Here is a 21,292-nt window from a genome sequence, read left to right as displayed (position 1 = left end):
TTGTATAACATAAACATGTTCTTAATGTGTTCTATTAGCTCTGGAGAAAACTAACCCTCTCGTCTACGAAACTGCACTAGCGGTTTTTAGCGCAGAGAGCTGTGCTGAATGGCCTGTGCTGCTCCCGACGCTCATTCAGTTCCTATGAGCATCGGGAGCAGCATGGGCCATTCAGTGCGGTTTTGTAGAAGAGGGGGAAGTTACAGTACACTTCTCCCTCCGTATTTGCAGGGGATGAGGGCAGAACATAACTATGAATACTGAAAAACCGCGAATAACTTATTGCATGTTATTTGTGGTTTTTCAGTAAAATAGACCTGAAAAAGATAATAAACCATGAATAACCCGACTTGCGATTTGCTCTGTACAATGCCAGGAGTAACGATTTCCTCCATGAACCACTGGGAGGACCGAGTGCCTGTACTAGGCTCTATCTTTCCACAGTGAGCTCCTAATGCTCAAACCACGTCTCTGCTCCTGTGCTCTTCTCAACCCCTCTCAGGGCCCACTGAACTTTATTGCAAGGAAATCACCCTACAGGCCGCACACATGCAGCAGGAACGGTGCCGAAAAAAGGGATCCCGTCTCTCTCTGATAGAGCCAATGGCCTCCTCCACAGTCTGTGCACTCACGGCAGAGCGATGTACCCAATGCTCAAGCCACACATCTGCTTTCGTTCTCCTCTCAGCCCTGGCAGGACTCGCAAGATTCCATCAGCAGGAGGACACTCTCCACTGCAGCCGGTACACTTGTGGCAAAAATGCCACAGAAAGAATCCTGTTTTGCTCAGGTAGGGCTGATAATCGAAAAGTTAGCATTTAGTTGGGGTAGCTCGCTAAATTTCTCCAAGCCAGCATGGAGTCCAGGTCAGCTCCTATGCTAGTCAGCCATTCACTTCCGCAGGGAAGCAGCGATTTCCAATGTGAAACGCTGGGTTCAGTGATGAAAATTAGGGGGTAGAGTCAGCAGCTGAAAAATCGCGAATAAGCAAATCCGCAGATTGGATATGGAGGGAGAAGTGTACATTAACTAGTCTTCTAGAAATATCACCAAGTTTAACTACTAACTACGAGTATATAATTTCTCCTCTGGGGCTTTTACCACAATTTATGAAGACTCTGATTTTTTTTTTTTAAGAGCCTCCAACACCTCAGGTGACAAATGATAATTAATCACAAACATTATCAGCAATGAACAAACTTTGTTTTGTTGTTCTTGAATACAAACCAAACCAAAATAATATATTTTTAACCTGAAGAAAAAAAATCAACATATTTGAATAAAGTACATTTGACATTTTAAGTTAAAAAATGGAAAGGAGGCGAAATAAAAATATTTTCCCACATTACATTACTCCAAATCCAACCTCCCTTTTCCCTAATTCTGAGAGCAGGGCAAGGCGGATATGCCCATAATAATCAACTACGCATTTCACCATTGGACAATATCATTGCACGTGACGTCCCGGCCGGCCAATGCAAACCAGGGCAAAGTAAAAAGTCTGGCAAAAAGTTAGTTGAAGCCGTGTGTCATCTACCGGCTTGCTTTCTCCCTGGTGCGGTGGTGCTGCGATGACGGTTCGCACCGTCTCCCGACGCCGCCAAGAAGTTCCTCCGGTGTCTGTTTGTCGACAGCCCCAGTACACTAGCTGTGGTTCTCTGGCTCTCCGTGTGGAGCGTAGCGCGGGATGGCGGTGGGCGCGAAGTACACTATTTTACAGGAGGTGGGACGGGGGAACTATGGGGTGGTTTATGAGGCCATGCAGAATTCCAATCAGACGCGCGTGGCCATGAAGCGCATGAGTTGCGTAGCGCCGGAGTACGTAGAGCTTGCGTTGCAGGAGTTCTGGGCGTTGCAGAGCGTGCAAAGCCAACACCGCCACGTGGTGCGACTCGAAGAGTGCGTCTTGCAGTGCGGCACCGACTTCCAGCCCTTGCAGCGCGGTCTCCGGAAGCCTAACAGCCAACTCATGCTCACAGAAAGCTGCTTCAAGGGTCGCGTAAGCTTGCCACCCAGGACGCCGTGTTTCCTCTGGTTCGTCATGGAGTTCTGCGACGGGGGCACCATGAACGATTATGTCCTTTCCCGGAACACTAACAGTGCGCTCAATAAGCGGTTTATGGGGCAAATAGCCAGTGCCATAACTTTCTTACACACTAACCAAATTGTGCATAGGGACTTGAAGCCCGATAACATCTTGGTTTGCACGGGACCTCGGGGGCCTGTGCTTAAAGTAAGTTATCCATTGTACAGTAACGAGCACCAGACTATATAAACCTAGTAATTTTCAATCCCTATTCATTTTCAGTTTGCTTATAATCCAGATCTTTCTTGACCCTCAACAGTTTACATGGACTTAAATTTACTAATCAGACATTACATTAGTGATTTCTATTCCGCCTTTACCTTGCGGTTCAAGGCGGATTACATAAGACTTGTTATGATAATAAGAAGAACATATTGTTAAGATATTAAGAAGTACTTAAAGAAAAGTTTTAACATTTTCTAATTTGTTAATGAGTAGTTGGTAATTGCAGGAGTTCAGAGCCTGTTTGATAGTGTTATATTGGTTTTATGTATTTTTTGAAGAGTAGGATTTTTGTTTCTTTTTTGAAGGTTTTGTAGTCTGTGGTCAAAGTCAGCAGATTGGTGAGCTGTCAGTCCAGTTTCGCTGTTCTGGTGGCCAGTAAGTTATCATACATTTTTCTTCTTTTGACATTTTTGGTTGGTGGGTGTGTGAATATTGTGTGGGTTCTCCTGTTTCTGGTTGAGGTGGGTTGGGTTAGTGGATTGTTTCAGTAGGTAGAGCTGTGTACTCTGGCTTGTATTGGGAGCCATTGTGATTCATGGTATGCTTCTGTGATGTGGTTGTATTTCTTAGGGCTGTGTTTTGTATTGTTGAAGTTGTTCTATTGTGGTTGCTGGGCAGGAGAGATAAAGTATGTTGCAGTAGTCTATTAGGCCTAGTATTAGTGATTGAACCACTAGTTGGAATTGTTTCCTGTCAAAGAATTTTCTGACTTGTCATAGGTTTCTCATGGTTGCGAATGATGTTTTTATTATTTTGTTGATTTGTGGTTGCATGGTACAGCCTCTGTCTATCAGTACTCCGAGGAGTTTTAGTGAGGGTTGTATGGGGTATGAAACAGAGTTTATTACTAGGTTAGTCAAGGTTGGGGTTTTGCTGTTTTCTAGGAGGATGAAGTTTGTTTTGTCAGGGTTAAGTTTTAGTCTGTGTTCTTTCATTCATGTTGCTACTTTTTCAAGTGTTCTGTGTATTGTGCCTATTATGGTGGGCTCAGGTTGGTCGAAAGGGAGGAGTAAGGTGATATCATCTGCGTAGCTGTAGGAGGTAATGCCTAGTTTGTCTAGGTAGGAGCTTAAAGAGGCAATGTATAGGTTGAAGAGTGTTGGAGATAGGGGTGATCTTTGGGGAACTCCACATGGGTTGGACCATGGTTCTGATTTTTCTTTGTTTGTTTTGACTCTATAGGTTCTAGATTGTAGGAAACCTTTGAACCATGTTAGTACCTTTCCTGTAATTCCTATTGAGTCTAAAGTTTATAAGAGGATGTCATAGTCAACTAGGTCAAAGGCTGCGGAGAGGTCTAATTGTACGATTAACATTTTCTTGCCTGTGCTGAGGTGTTGTCTCGCGATGTCCATGAGTGTTCCTAGCAGGGTCTCAGTGCTGTAGTTGGTTCTGAAACCAGACTGTGTAGGATGGAGTAAGTTACGGTTTTCTAGATATACATTTAGGGCTTTAGCTACTAGGCCTTCCATTAGCTTGACGTAAAGTGGGATTGAGGCTATGGGTCTGTAGTTGGATGGTTGGTCTGTTGCTTCTTTGGGGTCTCTTAGGATCGGAGTTATGATGATTTCGCTGAGATCTTGTGGGAACTGGCCCTCTGTGAGTAGAGTTTGTATCCATTGTAGGAGCAGTGTGCGGAATAGTATACTGGAGGTTTTCAGTAGGTATGGTGGGTAGTGGTTAAGGTTGCAGGCTGCATGACTGTATTTGTTGTATAATTTGTTGAGGTCAGACCATTTTATGGTTGAAAAGTGGGACCAAGTTCTGTTTGCTGCTACTGATTCTTTCTCTGTAGGGGAAGTTGAGATCTCTTCTAGGTGGATGGGTGTTCCATTGAATGTGGCTCTTATAGTTGCAATCTTATTTTTGAAGAATGTGGCTAATAAGGTGGCTGAGGGAGGGGGGAGTTGTTTTTTGCCCTCCTGGCCCTTCCCGCACACATCCCACCCACCTGCCCCGCCCACCCCATCTCATTTACCTGCTTTCTTATTCACTTCTTTATTTCCACTTGTATTTCTTTTTTTCTTTTATTTTAAAATTCAAAACAAACAACAAAGATTACCATACCAGTGCCAGTGTAGTTTTAGTTTAATGCAAGCTCCAAACATCTCTGAACAATTCCCCCTTTCCTTCCCTTCCCACCTACTTGCCCAGGACTTTAACTCTGAACCCTTTTCGTACATATATAAAAGTGTTCAAATGCATTGTACAGCAGTAATATTATCCGAAACATAGGTCTATATTAATAACCAAGTTTGCAACTCCATGTATGTTAATTTGCAACAAAACAACAAGGCAAGCGGTCCACCAAAGAATCCAATGTAGAAGAAAAGAAGATCGGCAGACAGTAAGGTGATTCAAATCAGGTTTATTTAATGTGCTCCCAGGAACCATGCCTGATGCATTTTGCCAAACAAGGCTAGTCAATGCTAACAGAAAACCATGTCTTTCATACACACTGGACATAGAACCACCCTCACCCAGTATGGAATAAGTAATCACAAACTAAACCCCCCCCCCCTTTTTTTTTTTTTTTTTTTTTACAGAAGCACGGAAGAGGTTTTTAAGCACTGGCTGGCGGGCTGAATGTTCTGCGCTGTTCTAACGATCATAAGAATTCTGTACCCATCAGAGCAGTGCAGAGCATTCGACATGATGGCTTGTGTTACAAACCGAAGGAACGGTACAGTTTAGGGAGTGAAGAAACAGTGGTGCATATCCCCCAATACTGAACAAAATATAAAGATAGCAGATGTAAATTTGTAAAAAAAGAAATAATAATAAATCACCTTGCAAAATAACAACAAAAAATGGAAAATAAGATAATACCAGTTTATTGGACTAATAGATTTTTTTAATTAGCTTTCAGAGGTCAAACCCTCTTTCCTTAGGTCAGTAAAGTATACTACTGTTACAGCATCCTATCCTGACCTGAGGAAGGAGAATTTGGTCTCTGAAAGTTAGTCAAAAATGTATTAAAATTAGTCCAATAAAATGATCATCGTATTTCCATTTTCTATTTCTAAACATTTATCAACACAGCTATAATACTACTTTATGCTAAAGCAAAAAAATAGAATTTTTTCTACCTTTTGTCATGTGGTTTCTGCTTTCCTCATCTTGTCATTCTCTTTCTTTCATCCATCCACTGTTGGCTCCTTTTAGAAACTGTCTCCCCCCTCCCCCCTGCCATCTCTCTTCTTGCCCCCCCCTTTGGTCTGGCATCCATCATCTTCCCTTTGTTCCCTCATGGTCTGGCATCTCTCTCTTTTCATCTCTCCTTCCCTCCCCCCTGTGGTTTTTAGCATCTCTCTTCTCATTTCTTCCGCTCAGATCTGATATCTCTGTATCCTTTCCTGTTCTCTGGCATCTCTCTCTCCTCTCTCTTCCCTTTACTTCTCTGGACTTCCGTCTTTATTTTCTGTCTCCGTCTAAATTAAATTTTTTCTTACCTATGCAGTCCTCAGTTTCCCTCATTTCACTGTGTCTACCCACAGCATGCTACCCCTCTCCTTCACCCCTCCACTATCTCACTCTATCTTCTTCCCCCATCCAGCATATGTCCTTTTTTTATCCCTCCTTCCATTCAGTATGTGTTCTTTCTCCACTTCCATTCAGCATTTACTCTTCCTTCTCTCCATCATCTGCCCCTTTTCTCTCTTCCTCCCTTTCCATCATCTACCCCTCTCACCATCCACCACAGGCCCATCTCTCTCCCTTCCTCTCACCTTTCTTTTCGATTTTGGCAACAAGATTGGCAACGCCCCCCCCCCCCCCCCCAGCGACACAACTCAAGATTAGCAATTCCCTCCCCCCGTGATACAAGATAGGCAACGACCCCCCCCCCCCCTCCCCGGCACTCAAGATCGGCAATGGGCCTCCTCCTCCCCAGGCATCAACAGCACTTCAGAACGGCAACGTGGTGCTCAGCCCAAAACTTCCCTCTGATGCAGCTTCCTGTTTCTGCCCCGGCAGTTCGAGTCAGAGGGAAGCTTTAGGCTGAGCACCGCATTGCCGATCTGAAGTGCTGTTGATGCCCGGGGAGGAGGATGCCCATTGCCGATCTTGAGTTGCGTCGCAGGGGGAGGGTGATGCCAATGCCACCCATCGCCGTTTGAAAAAAAATAAATAAAAAGGCTTCTTTGCTCTCTTTCAGCGAGCCCCCTAACAATTTCGGGCCCTAGGCACATGCCTACTGGACCTATCCTTTAATCCAGCCCTGATTGTGAGCCCACCATGACAGATAGGGAAAAATGCTTGAGTACCTGAATATATTCATGACAGTATAGAAAATTGAATAAATAAATAAGGGGTACTTACAAGCCCTCCTTCCTTCTCCCCCTTAACTAGCACCACCTCTTATTGGATCATTCCAAACCAAGTGGTCTAAAATAAAATAAAAAAGCTCCCCATGATCATCTCAGATTTTGTTTAAAATTTGTATGCAGAACTAGCACAACATTAAAAAAATGTTTTCCCAAATTATCAGATCCTTAGTTGCAATAGTCCCTGAGCTAGACCCCCTTGTTTTACTGGGTGCTGGTAGCATCATGCACAGCAGTAAATAGTCATTTTTAGCTGTTCAAAAAGCTGACAATAATTGATGAAAAATACTCGTTTTTGGCAAGACTGCACAACTTTCTATGCTAGTTTCAGTGATGCTAGTATGAGTGTCATGGATGCAAAAACCCTTTGTCGCAGTTTATCGTGACATTTTAATCAGTTTATCAGCTGCTATAACTCCAGAGCAAAAGTAGATAGACTTCAGATTTTTATCATAGATTATCCTTGCACTGTCAAATTTGCTGCAATTCAGTATGAATAGCTGTATCAGAACATTCCTTCAAATTTTGCACCATTGACACAAGGGCTGAAATTTGGCAATTTTCAGAGTCAATTTTAAAAGGTCTGCTTTAATCTTTTTCTAACTAGCATCATCTGAAAGATTTATATTTGTTTTGCAATGCAACCTTTATTGAAATATAAATTCACTTAAAAGTGTGGGATATTTTGTGTGCACTGCCCATGATATACACATTTTACAAGGCTAGAAAATATATATGAAATAGGTGTTGCCTTGGTCCATGGTGGCTTTGCCATTACTGGTTTCCAAATAAGCAAACCAGTATCCCCATCACCAAAGGGGCCATACCCAATAGCTATGCAACAGCCATGAGTGGGTTTCTCTTCTGCAGATTCCCAAGCCTGTTTGTGGGGTTTTTTTCCACAGGATCTCAAGCCTGTTTACATTTTGGTTTATCTTGCCAAAGGAATTACATCATTTCTTCTGTAAAGATTCATATTCAGTGAGGAAAAGAGCTTCATGATGAAGGCAAACTTAGCTTTGCTCCTGAGCGTCTGATCAGAAGCTTCTGCTCATGATCAGTAAAATCCTTAAATTTTTTCAATGTAGCCTTTTTTGCATGGAAAATTACATGGTACTTGATGCATCAGTACCTTGCCCAATTGAACAGGAAAACAAATTTATATCTTCAAAGTCTGACATCTGTAATCTAAAAATCAAATAACACAATCTGAATCAGATATCTTGGCACAGGTTAAAAGTTTTAAAAATACCTGACTAAAGCAAGATAAAATGATTGGTAATATTGGGTTCAACAAGGCCTACTTAAGCCTATCAATTCTGAGTGTAAAATCTAATACCTAGAAAATATGAATGGTAAACAAATGTTGTACATAGCAACCAACTGATAAACCCCGTGCTGCTTTTACTGGAACAGCAAATGAAGCACAAAATATAATACCAATCACTAAAATCAACCTCCAGAAAAACAAATATATAACAATACTGTAGTAGAACCTTTAGAAATCTTTGACAAGCATAAAACAGAAATAGTGGTATTTAAATTATCAAACATAAATGCAAATATTGTATGTCACATTGCTAAGCATTCCTAAATTTGAAGTGAATTTTGTATATTTGACTAGCATTGCAAAACCAAAAGGCATGTATCTTTTATAGAGTAAAATTTTCTCTTTCAAACACTGTTGCTTTTAGGAAGACATAGGCAGACAACTTTCTTTTATAATTGACCCTGAAAATTGATGAATTTCAGCCCTTGTGTCGTAACACAACATAAAAATCCCCACATGTATACCGCATAACCATTAAGTTCTATGCGGTTCACAAAAGAATTGGTAAAAACAATGTGGCTGCATCAATTACCCAAAAAACTAGAGAACAAATATGTTTTTCATCTTCCCTGTCATCCTACTATATCAGTTCAGATGAATGGGACAAACCAAAGCTCTATAGGACCCTGGATGGGTCCCACCCTGACTGCAAGCATCCCATTGCGATAGCTGGTTTGGCACTGCCCCTAGCTTCACTGAACCCAGCCCTAGATATCCAGAGACTGTGCTCACACTACCATCAATGAAGGTCCATAACTACCGCATTCCTCAAAAAGATACCTATAATCTAGGACAGAGCTGCCTAAGTCCGGTCCTCGAGATCTACTGGCAGGCCAGGTTTTCAGGATATCCACAATGAATATGTATGAAAGAGATTTGCCTGCACTGCCTTCACAATACTGCCAGAGCTGTTCACTCTACTTCTCTTCAAGTTCAGGCGTCATACATCTACAGCAAAGTAGCCTAGAGGGTGGCTACTAAAATGGTCAGTGGTTTTCATCAAAGTGCATGAAAAGGAGATTATGTACTTATCCTGGTAAGCTATTTTACTGTAGATAGGTGAGACATTCTAGACCAGGGGTGCCCAAATGCAACGTGAGTCGATCGCGTTGCCTTTGCAATCTTTTTCTCCCTGCTGCTTCCCCGAGCCAGACCTGGCGCATACAAGCGCTAAACTCGCAAGACTTCACCTCCGAGAGGAAGTTCTGGGCCAGCCAATCACTGCTGGCTGGCCTGGAACTTCCTCCCCGGCATTAAAATTGATGTTGAGATGAAGTCTTGTGGGCCCGGCGCTTGTATGCGCCAGGCCTGGCTTGGGGAAGCAGCAGGGAGAAATTGGCGTGGTGGCTTGGGGGGGGTAGGGAAATAATCGGGGAAGTGGAGAAATCAGCGTGGTGGCTTGAAGGGGGCAAGGAGAGAGAAATAAAGACAGAAAAAAAGAGGGGTAGCAGGGGGAAAGAGAAAGAAAGACAGTCAGGCAGGGGGAGAGAGAAAGAAAGGCAGAAAGAAAGAGGGGGGCAGGGGGAGAGAGAAAGAAAGGCAGAAAGAAAGAGGGGGGCAGGGGGAGAGAGAAAGAAAAGCAGAAAGAAATATTGGAAGGAAGTGCAACCAGAGACTCGTGAAATCACCAGACAAAAAGGTAGAAAAAATGATTTTATTTTCAATTTAGCGATCAAAATGTGTCCTGTGTCTGAACCGGAAGCCGCCTCTCTGACGTCGTAACGTCAGAGGGAAGGTTTCCAGATGAGGTGTGGGACGGGCACTAGGAGCCGCTGTCCACAGATTTGTGCACTGCAGCATTCAGGGAGCCGGCCCAAAGACACCATGTTGATCGCACCATGGAAATGGCCTGAAAATAACACCGGGGGGCAGGCCAGAAGGCAAGGCACAGCATGGAGGGAGAGAGACAACAACGGTAGGGGGAATGCTTTTATTTTTTTATTTAGTGATTGATTTACATCTGCTGTATGTTCAGGAAGAAATACATGTTTCTTTTTCTCTGGGGTTGTACTGCTTGCAGAGTCTTGCATCTTAGGGTGTTTGTAAATATTAGTACTTTTAGTTTTTGGTCCTGCATTTGCATGGGGTTATCTATTTTCTGGTATGAATGAATGTTGAAAAGCATACAATGTGCTTTGTGTATTTTAATTTTGTGGTTAACCATTATGGGTTGGTAATACGATTATATATATATTGTGTGTGTGTGTGTGTGTATATATATATATATATATGAAAAATGAATGGAAAAAATGATGTTACAAGTAGTACTATTATGGAGCGGGGTCTGGGGCAGAGATTGGGTGGAGATGGGCATGACTTAGCCCAGTGTTCTTCAACTGCCAGTCCGCGGATCGGTGCTGGTCCACAAAATAATTATTTTATTTCCGCCGGTCCATAGGTATCAAAAGGTTGAAGAACACTGTTCTAGACCAGGGGTGTCCACACAATTTGGCTCTAGAGCTACTTTTAAAATGACCAAGTCAAAATGATCAACCAACGATAAAATTTTATAAAACACAAAGCATACTGTACACAGAGAAAATGTTAATTATCATTTATATTTGGGTTTTTTTCAAAGAGGTCAAGGTAGATGACTTTAAAATATGTAATGTCACCTCAGTAACAACTATAGAAAAATAGACAATATACCCCCTTCCCTTTTCACTAAACTGCGATAGCTGTTTTTAACGCAGGAAGCTGCGCTGAATGCCCCACGCTGCTTGACGCCTATAGGTTCCCTGCGCTAAAATTCGCTACTGCAGTTTAGTAAAAGGGGGCCATAGTGCAAAATATAGACAGCAGATATAAATTCTCAAAATGGACATTTTGATCACTAAATTGAAAATAAAATCATTTTTCCTACCTTTGCTGTCTGGTGATTTCATGAGTCTCTGGCTGCACTTTATTCTTCTGACTGTGCATCCAATATTTCTTCCCTTCTTTCAGCCTCCTGCATGCTTCTTCTCCTCTAGACCTCATTCCATTCCCCAACCAACATCTCTCTGTCCCTCCACGAGTCCAACTTTTTCTTCCTCTATCCCTGTCTGCCCCCTGCCACCCGACACTTCATTCTCTCCCCCAACTTCTTCTTCCTCTCCCCCTGCCCCCCTTCCTTTCTCTCTCCCTGCCCCCCAAGCCACCGCCACCGACTTCTCCCTGCTTCTCCGATACCACAAAAGGTAGGCCCATACCCGGCCCACAAGCCTCCCCCCCAAAGTCAATTCTGACATCGGAGAGGAAGTTTCAGGACAGCCAGGCAGTGATTGGCTGGCCCGTAACTTTCTCTCAGATGTCAGAATTGACGTTGGGGGAGCGGAGGGGTGGGGGGAAGACTTGTGGACCTGGCACTTGCGCCTGGCTTTTGCGGTGTTGGGGAAGCAGGAAAAACACAATATCAACACGAGTCTATCGTGGAGCCCAGGATAGGGTCCGCAATCAATTCGCGTTGCCCTTGAGATCTACTGGTCAGTCGTGATCGACCTTATGGGCACCCCTATTCTAGACTATAGGGATGTACAAAAGCAGTCCTCCCCCAAAGAGTCAGGGTGGACTTTCTGCACCAGGCTTTAAGATTGAGGACCCAAAAACCAAGTCCCGTCTGGCAGCAACATCCACTCTGTAAAACTTGGCAAACGTGTGAAGAGAGGACCATGTCCCCACCCTGCAAATCTCCACAGGAGAAACAGATTGTGCTTCGGCCCACGAAGCCACACTCCTAGTAGAATGCGCCTTAACAGAAACAGGAGATTGTTTTCCAGCAAGAATGTAGGTGGACGAAATGGCCCTACAGATCCACCGGGAGATAGTGGCCTTAGAAGCGGGAGTACCTCGCTTAATCAATTGAATCAGCTTTTCCTTCTAAAAGGGGCTGGAGAGCGTGCAGCGCCAGCTGAATTGCTTGAAGCTCCAGATGCTTGATCAACCAATGTTTCTGACGAGTCCACTGCCCCGAATAGATCATGCCCCACAGTGAACACACCAACCTGACAGGCTGGCATCCGTCATGATGGTCATCCACTCTGATGTCCAATGAAGCCTGCCCTGATGGAGAACCTCTCCCTGAAGCCACCAGCTCAGGCTGCTGCGAGCTGGCTCCGTCCAGGGGAGCAGAATCTGAAGGGATTGACGCTGCGGAGACTACCGAGAGAGAAGGGACTCCTTTAACAGGTGCATATGTGCTCGAGCCCATAGAACTCCCTCAAAAGAAGCCGCCATGGACCCCAGCACCTGAAGATACAGCCAAGCTTTGGGAGCCGAGTAGCCCAGAAGAGCTCTGATCTGCTGTTAAAGTTTGTCTGAGTGCACCGGGAAGAAACACCCAACTGTTCTTGGTATCAATGAGAAGCCCCCAGATACTCCAAGGACTGGAAGGGCATCAAAATCATTCTTCTTGAAGTTGACAATCCACCCCAACGCCAAGAGTGCAACTGAGACACTAATGTCTCCACCGCATTTTTGCACTCTGACCCAGACAGAGCTAAAATCAACCAGTCATCCAGGTAAAGAAGATGAACCTAGATCCCCCGTCAGCGGAGAAAAGCCGCCACAACTACCATCATCTTGGTGAAAGTGTAGGGCGCCATCGCAAGGCCAAAGGGTAGAGCGGTGAACTGAAAATACTGTTGCAGAGCATGGAAATGCAGAAACAGTCAATGCTCCAAGTACATCGGAATAGGAAGGTAAGCCTCTGTGAGATCCAAGGATGCCAGAAATTCTACTGGAGAGACAGCTGCTATGATTGTGCGCATGGTTTCCATCCGGAAATGGGGAACCTGCAAGGAGCAGTTGACCGACTTTAGATCCAGAATGGGCCTCCAGTCTTCTGAGCCTTTGTTTGGCACGATGAAGTATAAGGAGTATTTGCCTAAGCCCGATTCTTGCTCTGGAACAGGTCATATTGCTGCGATGTCCAACAGACATTGTACGGTTGTGCAGACTCAAACCTTTTTCCATCTGACCCACCTGACAATCCAGAAATAGCTCTGGAGGCAGGCAAAAAGAAATCTATCTTGTGCCCCTTCAGAATGATGTCCAGCATCCAATGATCCGAGGAAACCTGGAATCCACTCCTTATAAAACTGAGAAAGGTGACCTCCAAAGCGAGGAAGCTCCGACTGACTCCTGGTGTCACTGGGTCTTCTTAGGAGCAGCCATTGATCGGAAGCTAGAGGCCCAAGTCTGCCTGGAATTAGAACTGTTATAACAAGGGCTTAGAGATACTCCTGGGAGTATTTTCGAGAGGAAGATCCTGCGGAACCCTGCAGGAGGAATGAAAATTACTACAATCCCCGTCCGCTGGCCGACAAGACCTGCACACAGGAAGAGATTTGGGATGACGTTCCATAAGGTTTTCCAGGCCTTTACCTAAGAGAACCTGGCCCTTGAAAGGAAGTCTGCTTAGTGGCCTTGGAGGAGGCGTCCCCTGCCCAATTACAGATCCAACACATAGGCACTGCCCGACACATAGGCACTGCATAAGTGGAGACTTTGCCAAGAACTTGAATGAGATCTTAAAGGGTGTCTCCTACATAATCCACACCATCCATGATCAGCGGAGGACAGGGAGAAATTTCCGCAGGACATACCACATAACCTGGAATAACAGGAACAAGCCATAAAGGAAGAGGCCACCGCCACCCAAAGACTCACTTCAAAGATTTTTTTTACATAATGTCCATTCTGCGGTCCTGAGAATCCCTAAGAATCACCCCCCCCACACACACACACACACTAGGGAGGGCCGTGTGCCTGATCACCTGTGCCACAGTAGAATCCACTTTAGGTTGATCAAAAACCTGCTGAAACTCAGGCACCAGTGGATAAAGATTTGATATAGCTTTCTGGAGAGTTCACTGTGCTTGAATTAGGCCAAAAAGCTGTGGATAAGATGGAAAAAAGGAAGGCAGCACTTTAGAGTGGTCTGGGACCGAAACCCGAGACGTGGAAGGAGAAGGATTCAGCTTGGGCTCTTTTAGAACATCAATGAGAAAGGAGACAGAACTATGCTGAAAGAGACTGTGTACCGCAGGATCATCCCCCAAATCTGGACTCTCAGGACAACCAAGGCGACTAGTCCCGGCAATGGTATCAGCCAGATACAAATTAGAAGCACTGTCTGGAGATATGATGAACATAATATCAGAATGGCAGCAGATGCAATCGAGGTCTGCCACGTCAGGGTGACAGGATTCCCAAACAGGAAGCTTCGCCACCAGCATTAACAGGTCAAGAAGGCTCCGCCATGCCCACAAGCTGCGACAAAACGTGCAGGGTCCATGGAAAAAGCTTTCCAGAGAAGCAGAATTCCAGCGAAAAGTCGTCCATGGCAAGAAGCTGTTGAGACACACGCACACATGCGCTCTATCACAAGAGTCCCCAGACTCGGAATGCCAGCATTTTGCACCAGAAGCCAGTAGAACTACTAGATGATATTATTTACCATGGAGGAGGCCAAATCCAAAGTTCCTGCCCCCTCCCCATGTGCTATGGCACGTGGTACATGGTCACTGATTCGGCGCCAATATGGCGCAATCACTGTATAAATTCAGTATATTAGAGGCTGGGGAGTCCAAATGATTTTTTATCAAAATCAATGGGTTTTTGAGGCAGAAATAGAAATTAGAAAAAAATGATTGATTTTAAAATCCAAGATGGCCGCAATCATGAATTCGTACCAAAAAAGGCAAAAATAAACAAAACCCGAAAATAAACAAAATAGCGATTTGGGGTCTGTGGAGGTGGGGGAGACCTGAATCCTACCCATAGAAACTGTGAAAAATGAAGTTTAAATCATCCACAAGGAAAGGAATAATTCTATTTTTAATATGAAGAATTGTAGAATTTCAAGCGATATATTTAAGTTAAAATGGTTGATACCTTTTGATGCACTTGATGTAAGTTATAAAAATGAATAAAGAATTACCCAAAAAAAAATTTAATCTCACATACTTTGTAATTAGTTTCTAAAATTTTCTGCTTTCAATAAAACTCATATCTAGAGTTGTATCTTTTTTTTAAACTATGGCCCACTGAAAAATGCTGAAGTACTCATTGTGGCCCTCGTGGTGAAATGTTTAGAGACCCCTGCTTATGTAGAAGTTCTAATAAAAATATTATTTAAAAAAAACAAAACTGGTATTTTTTTTAACTAACACTTGCTTTCTAGTTGTCAATGAAGAAGACAGTTGTATTAACTTTTGCTTGTGTTTTTAGGTGGCAGATTTTGGTCTGAGCAAGTTGTGCCTGGGAAAAGTGAATGTAAACCAGCACCGCTTTTTTTCAGCCTGTGGTTCAGATTTTTACATGGCACCTGAAATGTGGGAAGGGAGCTACACTGCCAAAGCTGACATCTTTGCACTGGGTATCATCTTCTGGGCCATGATTGAAAGGATTACTTTCAAGGATGCCAGTTCACAGAAAGAACTTCTTGGTGAGAATCAATGAATTTTTATAGATGAGCCCTTTTTGTCCAACTTTGTGACTTTAACGGAGGGTTCTAGTACTTAAAATTGAGATAGATTACCTAACTACATAATATCTATTGCAACATGTTTATAATAGTTTTCTGAGCCAGCCTTCCATGCTACTGCTATCGGAGGGCATTTATTTTATACTACAGAAAGAGGAATTGTTGTAATGGCCTGTTCTGCTGAGGAAGTAGGTTAAATTCTGGCATTGCTGTTGATAGCGCTAAATGAATATCTTGCAACAGGAAACCTTCAAGGTAAGCTGGCCATTATATGCTTGAATCTAAAATTTGCTGTCTAGAAAAGCAGGAACTTTGACCAGTGTGTTTTTCCTTCTAATGACTACTGCTTGTACTTGTGAATAATGAATTTATCACACATGTCTGTAATGAAATTTGTGGATAAACAAGTTAATCTATATATATAAAATCGGAGGTATGTATGTGTGTATGTATGTATGTGTGTGTGTATGTGCCGCAATCACGCAAAAACAGCTTGACCGATTTGAACGAAACTTGGTATGCTGATCCCTCACTACCTGGGATGATATGTTCTGGGGGTCTCGCGGCCCACCTGCACACGTGGGCTGAGCTACAAACAGAAAATCAGATTTCACCCATTCATGTCAATGGAAAAAATGTAAAAAGCTGCCATTCTCACAGTAATTCAAAAACGGCTTGACCGATTTGAACGAAACTTGGTATGCAGATCCCTCACTACCTGGGGTGATATGTTCTGGGGGTCTCGCGGCCCACCTGCACACGTGGGCGGAGCTACAAACAAATTCACATTTCACCCATTCATGTCAATGGAAAAAATGTAAAAAGCTGCCATTCTCACAGTAATTCAAAAACGGCTTGACCGATTTGAACGAAACTTGGTATGCAGATCCCTCACTACCTGGGGTGATATGTTCTGGGGGTCTCGCGGCCCACCTGCATACGTGGGCGGAGCTACAAACATAAAATCAGATTTCACGCATTCATGTCAATGGAAAAAATGTAAAAAGCTGCCATTCTCACAGTAATTCAAAAACGACTTGACCGATTTGAACGTAACTTGGTATGCAGATCCCTCACTACCTGGGGTGATATGTTCTGGGGGTCTCGCGGCCCACCTGCACACGTGGGCAGAGCTACATACTGAAAATCAGATTTCACCCATTCATGTCAATGGAAAAAATGTAAACAGCTGCCATTCTCACAGTAATTCCAACTATAAAACACTTTCTATGACACTATAACCACTAGGGACATCTTTTCTAGTCTACCACGGACACCATACATATAGAGTTTGTATGTTCTAACTGTGTTTGTAACTGTTTCCTTCAAGCACCCCAGTTCATAATGTTATTACATTACATGAGTACTCACATATCCTGAACTAGGAACACAAGTTCCATTCTGAACCGGGAACAAACTGCATGGAGTTTCTTTTCAACCTGGGTTTCCACATATTGAGTTGTTTAAATCAATACTGAAACTTTTGGATGCCACTTATTCCAACAGATCTTCCTTTTCAGTTTAAGAGATTGCAAATCCCAGTGAGACTTGCATTCTCTATCACAATCAACAAATCACAGGGACAGACTATTACATACTGTGGAGTGGATTTAAGATCCCCCTGTTTTTCCCATGGACAACTCTATGTTGCTTGATCAAGGGTGGGTTCACCCAAGAATTTATATGTTCTTGCTCCTGGAGGTGAAACTAAAATTGTTGTTTATAATCAAGTTTTGTGTTAGTTGTATTGTATTCATTTTGTCAAATATTTCACATAATTTGATTATTGTACTTTTTATAAAGCTGTAAAAAAATAATTTCATTCACCACTATAAAGTATCTTTATTTCAATCAATTTACTGTGTTATTGCTATAATTAAATACCCGTGCAACACCGGGGCATCAGCTAGTTGTTGAATATTTAAAAGCTGGGTCTAAAATAAGTTTAGGTAAGTGCATGGAGGAATAGTCCATAAGCTACCATTAGTCATATATATTTGAGAAAGCTGCTCTTAAATACTGGTAGGAGCCAGAGAAAGCGGATTTGGCATCACCGGTGAAACGCAGCTGCATGTTGGTGGACAAACATCAGAAGCCAGTACAATAGAAATTCAGGCCATAGAGCCAGTGCCACTAGAAGAATCGGGCTCAGGCAGATACTCCATATGCTTTAGTGCCCAAGAAAGGCTCAGAAGATTGGAGACCCATTCTGAATCTTGCACACTTCAATGAGGTCCTGAAGGTTCTATGCTTTCACATTGAAACCGTGCGGTTGGTCAATGCAGCAGTAGCTCCAGGGGAATTTCTAGCTTTCCCATACTTGACTGAAGCCTACTACCGCCACATTCCCATATTACCAGAACACAGGAGATTCCTGAGACCCCATGTGTTAGTGACATTATCTATTCTTGGTGTTCCCTTTTGGATTGACAGCATTACATTACACTGGTGACTTCTATTCCGCCTGTACTTTGCAGTTCAAGGCGGATTACAAAAGAGCTAACTGGACATTTCCAGGAACGTTACAATTTATTTATTTTTTTTTTTGTTACAAATGAGAATGAAGGTAGCTGGGTATTTCCCGGAAATCTTGCAGGTTTGGTAATACGAAGACTGAACATTTCAAGACAAAATTACAGATAAGATAATACATAGGATAAGAAGATAATTTCTAGGCAAAGTTACAGATAGATAAAAGGTAGGATAGCAGGACATTTCCAAGAGCTTTATAATTAAGGAACAGTGTTCTTGGTTGATATTTTGATGAGGAAAAGATTACCAAAGAAGTGGAGGCTTTGAGAGGGGATTTTATTATGGTGGAGGGGAAGGGGGGGAGAATTAAGGTAACTGGATGTATTTTTTGAATAGCATGGTTTTGATTTCTTTTCGAAACTTGATTTGAGGTCGCAGGTTGGTGATGGAGCGGTCGAGTTTTGCTGATTGCGTCGCAAGGAGGATGTCAAACATTTTCTTGTGTTGGGTACCTTTGAGTGGAGGGTAAGCAAATGTAGTCCGAGTTCTTCTTTGTCTAGTGGTGAGGTTCTGATTTAGGCGGTTGTTTAGGTAGGAGAGGACAGAGTTTGATCTTGTATAGTTTGATTAAGAACATAAGAACATAAGAAGCGCCATCTCCGGATCAGACCTTCGGTCCATCAAGTCCGGCGATCCGCACACGCGGAGGCCCTGCCAGGTATACACCTGGTTTATTTTATAGCCAACCATACTTTATATGCCTCTCTCAAGGAGATATGCATCTAGTTTGCTTTTGAAGCCTAGGACTGTCGATTCTGCAATAATCTCCCCTGGGAGAGTATTCCAGATGCCAACCACTCTCTGTGTGAAGCAGAACTTTCTGACATTAGTCCTGAACTTGTCCCCCCTTAGCTTCATTTCATGTCCTCTTGTCCGTGTCAAATTGGACAATGTAAATAATCTTCTCTGCTCTATTTTGTCGATTCCTTTCAGTATTTTGAAGGTCTCGATCATATCCCCACGCAGTCTCCTTTTCTCAAGGGAGAACAATCCCAGTGTTTTAAGTCGATCCTCATATACCAGTTTCTCCATACCCTTCACTAGTTTGGTTGCTCGTCTCTGCACCCTCTCCAGCAGTTTTATATCCTTCTTTAGGTAGGGAGACCAATGTTGGACGCAGTATTCCAAGTGGGGTCTGACCATTGCCCTATAAAGCGGCATTATAACTTTCTCCATGCTATTTTTGTATGTTCTAGGCCAGTGATGGCTAACCTTTTTGAGCCCGAGTGCCCAAACTGCCGCACAAAACCAAAGAATTTCCTCAAAGTGCCAGCACGTCAATTAAACCTTAATAACAAGATTTTAGTATCTAAAAACTCTTTATAAAGTTGCCTGAACTATGTAACATCATTTTTAAAGGTTGGAATCTTTGTATTGTCAGAGAATCAATTTGATTCACAATCCTTTGGTTTTCATTTCAATTTATTGGCAATTTATAATGTTTTAATGATTTAATTCAATTTAATGAATTTAGGAAGAATTTGATTCAGTTACACAATATATTTTAAATGTATTATTCACATAACATGTCAAATGTATCCTGAGTAAAAAAAAAAGATAAACTTCTTAAAACTGTTAACTGTGTCAAGACTCAGTGTGCATTCCCAAAGAGTCTATACATGTTTTTTTGTAAAATTTACAATCAAATTAGAAAATAGTTAAATCATTACATTTCTAATAATATGATGTAAAGAAAACAAAAGAGCTTTCAATTAAACCAACCGTTTTTATTGGAAATTCCAGATTGGAATACAACAGGGCCATGTAAAGTCCCTTTTTTAAATAACATCTTTAAATAATATTTAAATAACTTAGAAAGTGTCTTAACTGCAAACTGAAAACACTGCTTCATGTAAACATATGCATTGGGCATGCTCTGAAAAAAATTAATGTGATTTTTGTTGTTGCATGCATGCTGATAACTTGTCAATCCTTGGCTCATAGTGCGTTAATTTCAGAGCAACACATGCAGCACTCATGTCATCCGTTAATCTGTTTCTAGCATTAGATTTTATATGATTCAAAGCCGAAAACAGCTGCTCACAAGCATAGGATGACCCAAACAAAGTAAGAAGAGCAATCCCAAGTGCTTTCATGGACTTAAAATTGTCTGGCAGAGAATTCCACGCTTTTAGGATTTCATTTTCAGAACTGCTAGCAGTGATTTCATTTGTCACCCTTTCACACTCAATACGTTCAAGCGCCGCACGCAGGTCATTGAATTTACTTTTCCAGATAGAGCTTTCTTGAAATTCCAGTAGCTCCATTTCCAAATTTTGAATATCCAACCATTGTAAGCAGGAAAGATCAAGATCTTCAAATGTGGACTTTTCTGGGGAAGTTATAAATGAAAGGGTTGTCTCCATCTTACGAAACTGAGAAAATATTTTACTAAAATTCTCCTTTGCTTCGGCTACAATGGTGGAATATGCTTTGTGGATTTCCTGGTGTTTTTTATGACTGTCCACAAATGTAGAATTATCCAAATGTATTTTTAGGTTGGGAAAATATTTTAGCTGTCCACTCTCAAGGTCTTTTTCAAAATCATGCAATTTTCTCTCAAAAGCTTTGATGTCACTAAACATGCTTTCTGCTGTTTTTCCCATGCCTTGTAATTTTTTGTTTAGTACATTAAAGTGGTTAGTAAAATCTGTAAAGAACATGAGGTTGGTAAGCCAGGCCATGTTGGTGAGTTGAGGATAGTCTTCCCCCTTTTCGTTCATAAATAGCCTAACTTCTTCCAAGCAGGCCACAAATCTCTCTAACACTCGTCCTCTGCTCAGCCACCGGACATTATTGTACATCAGTAAAGTGTTATATTGTGCCTGAACCTCATCAAGAAGGGCTTGAAATTGTCAAAAATTAAGAGCACGCGCCATGATGAAGTTCACCATTTTTGTTACATCTTTGAGGACATTGTCAAGTTTTTTGCTGCTTTCTTTGGCGCAGAGAGCCTCTTGATGTATTATGCAGTGAAATTGAATCAGTGGATGTTTTGCTTCCTTAGCAAAGAAATGAATGAATCCTGATGTTGTCCCCACCATGCTAGGTGCTCCATCGCTAGTAACTGAAACTACTTTTTCTGGACTTATGTCTAGTGATGAAAAAGCCTCCATCACAGAATTGTGGATATCTATCCCTTGTGTTCTTCCAGGCAAAGACAGCAGTTTTACCAGCTCTTCTCTCATGATGTCACCAGTAGCATAACGCAAAATGAGCGCTAGTCTTGCATGGTTAGTAATATCTGTACTTTCATCCAAGCACATGGAGTAGAAGGGTGCTTTTTGTAAGTCGCAAGTAAGCTGTTGACTAACATCAGCAGCCAT

At 42.5% G+C, this 21,292-nt stretch overlaps 1 protein-coding gene across 4 annotated transcripts in view; it reads left to right on the top strand.

Moving 5' to 3' along the window:
• Positions 1-1,472: 1,472 nt before the first annotated feature.
• LOC117357584 (serine/threonine-protein kinase 35-like) overlaps positions 1,473-21,292 on the top strand; it is a 111,718-nt gene continuing 91,898 nt past the window's right edge. Inside the window, exons 1-2 of one of the 4 annotated variants that reach the window (XM_033938394.1) lie at positions 1,473-2,233; positions 15,179-15,395. In XM_033938394.1, coding sequence (XP_033794285.1) covers positions 1,688-2,233; positions 15,179-15,395 — 763 coding nt within the window. In that variant the 5' untranslated portion in view covers positions 1,473-1,687. The remainder of the gene's footprint in view (positions 2,234-15,178; positions 15,396-21,292) is intronic. The other 3 variants (XM_033938392.1, XM_033938391.1, XM_033938393.1) reach the window with 3 other exon arrangements.

Source organism: Geotrypetes seraphini, chromosome 3 (genome assembly GCF_902459505.1).
Source record: "Geotrypetes seraphini chromosome 3, aGeoSer1.1, whole genome shotgun sequence".
Classification (NCBI taxonomy): domain Eukaryota; kingdom Metazoa; phylum Chordata; class Amphibia; order Gymnophiona; family Dermophiidae; genus Geotrypetes; species Geotrypetes seraphini.
The sequence above is the reverse complement of the archived record's forward strand: the minus strand, read 5'-3'. Positions and strand labels throughout refer to the sequence as shown.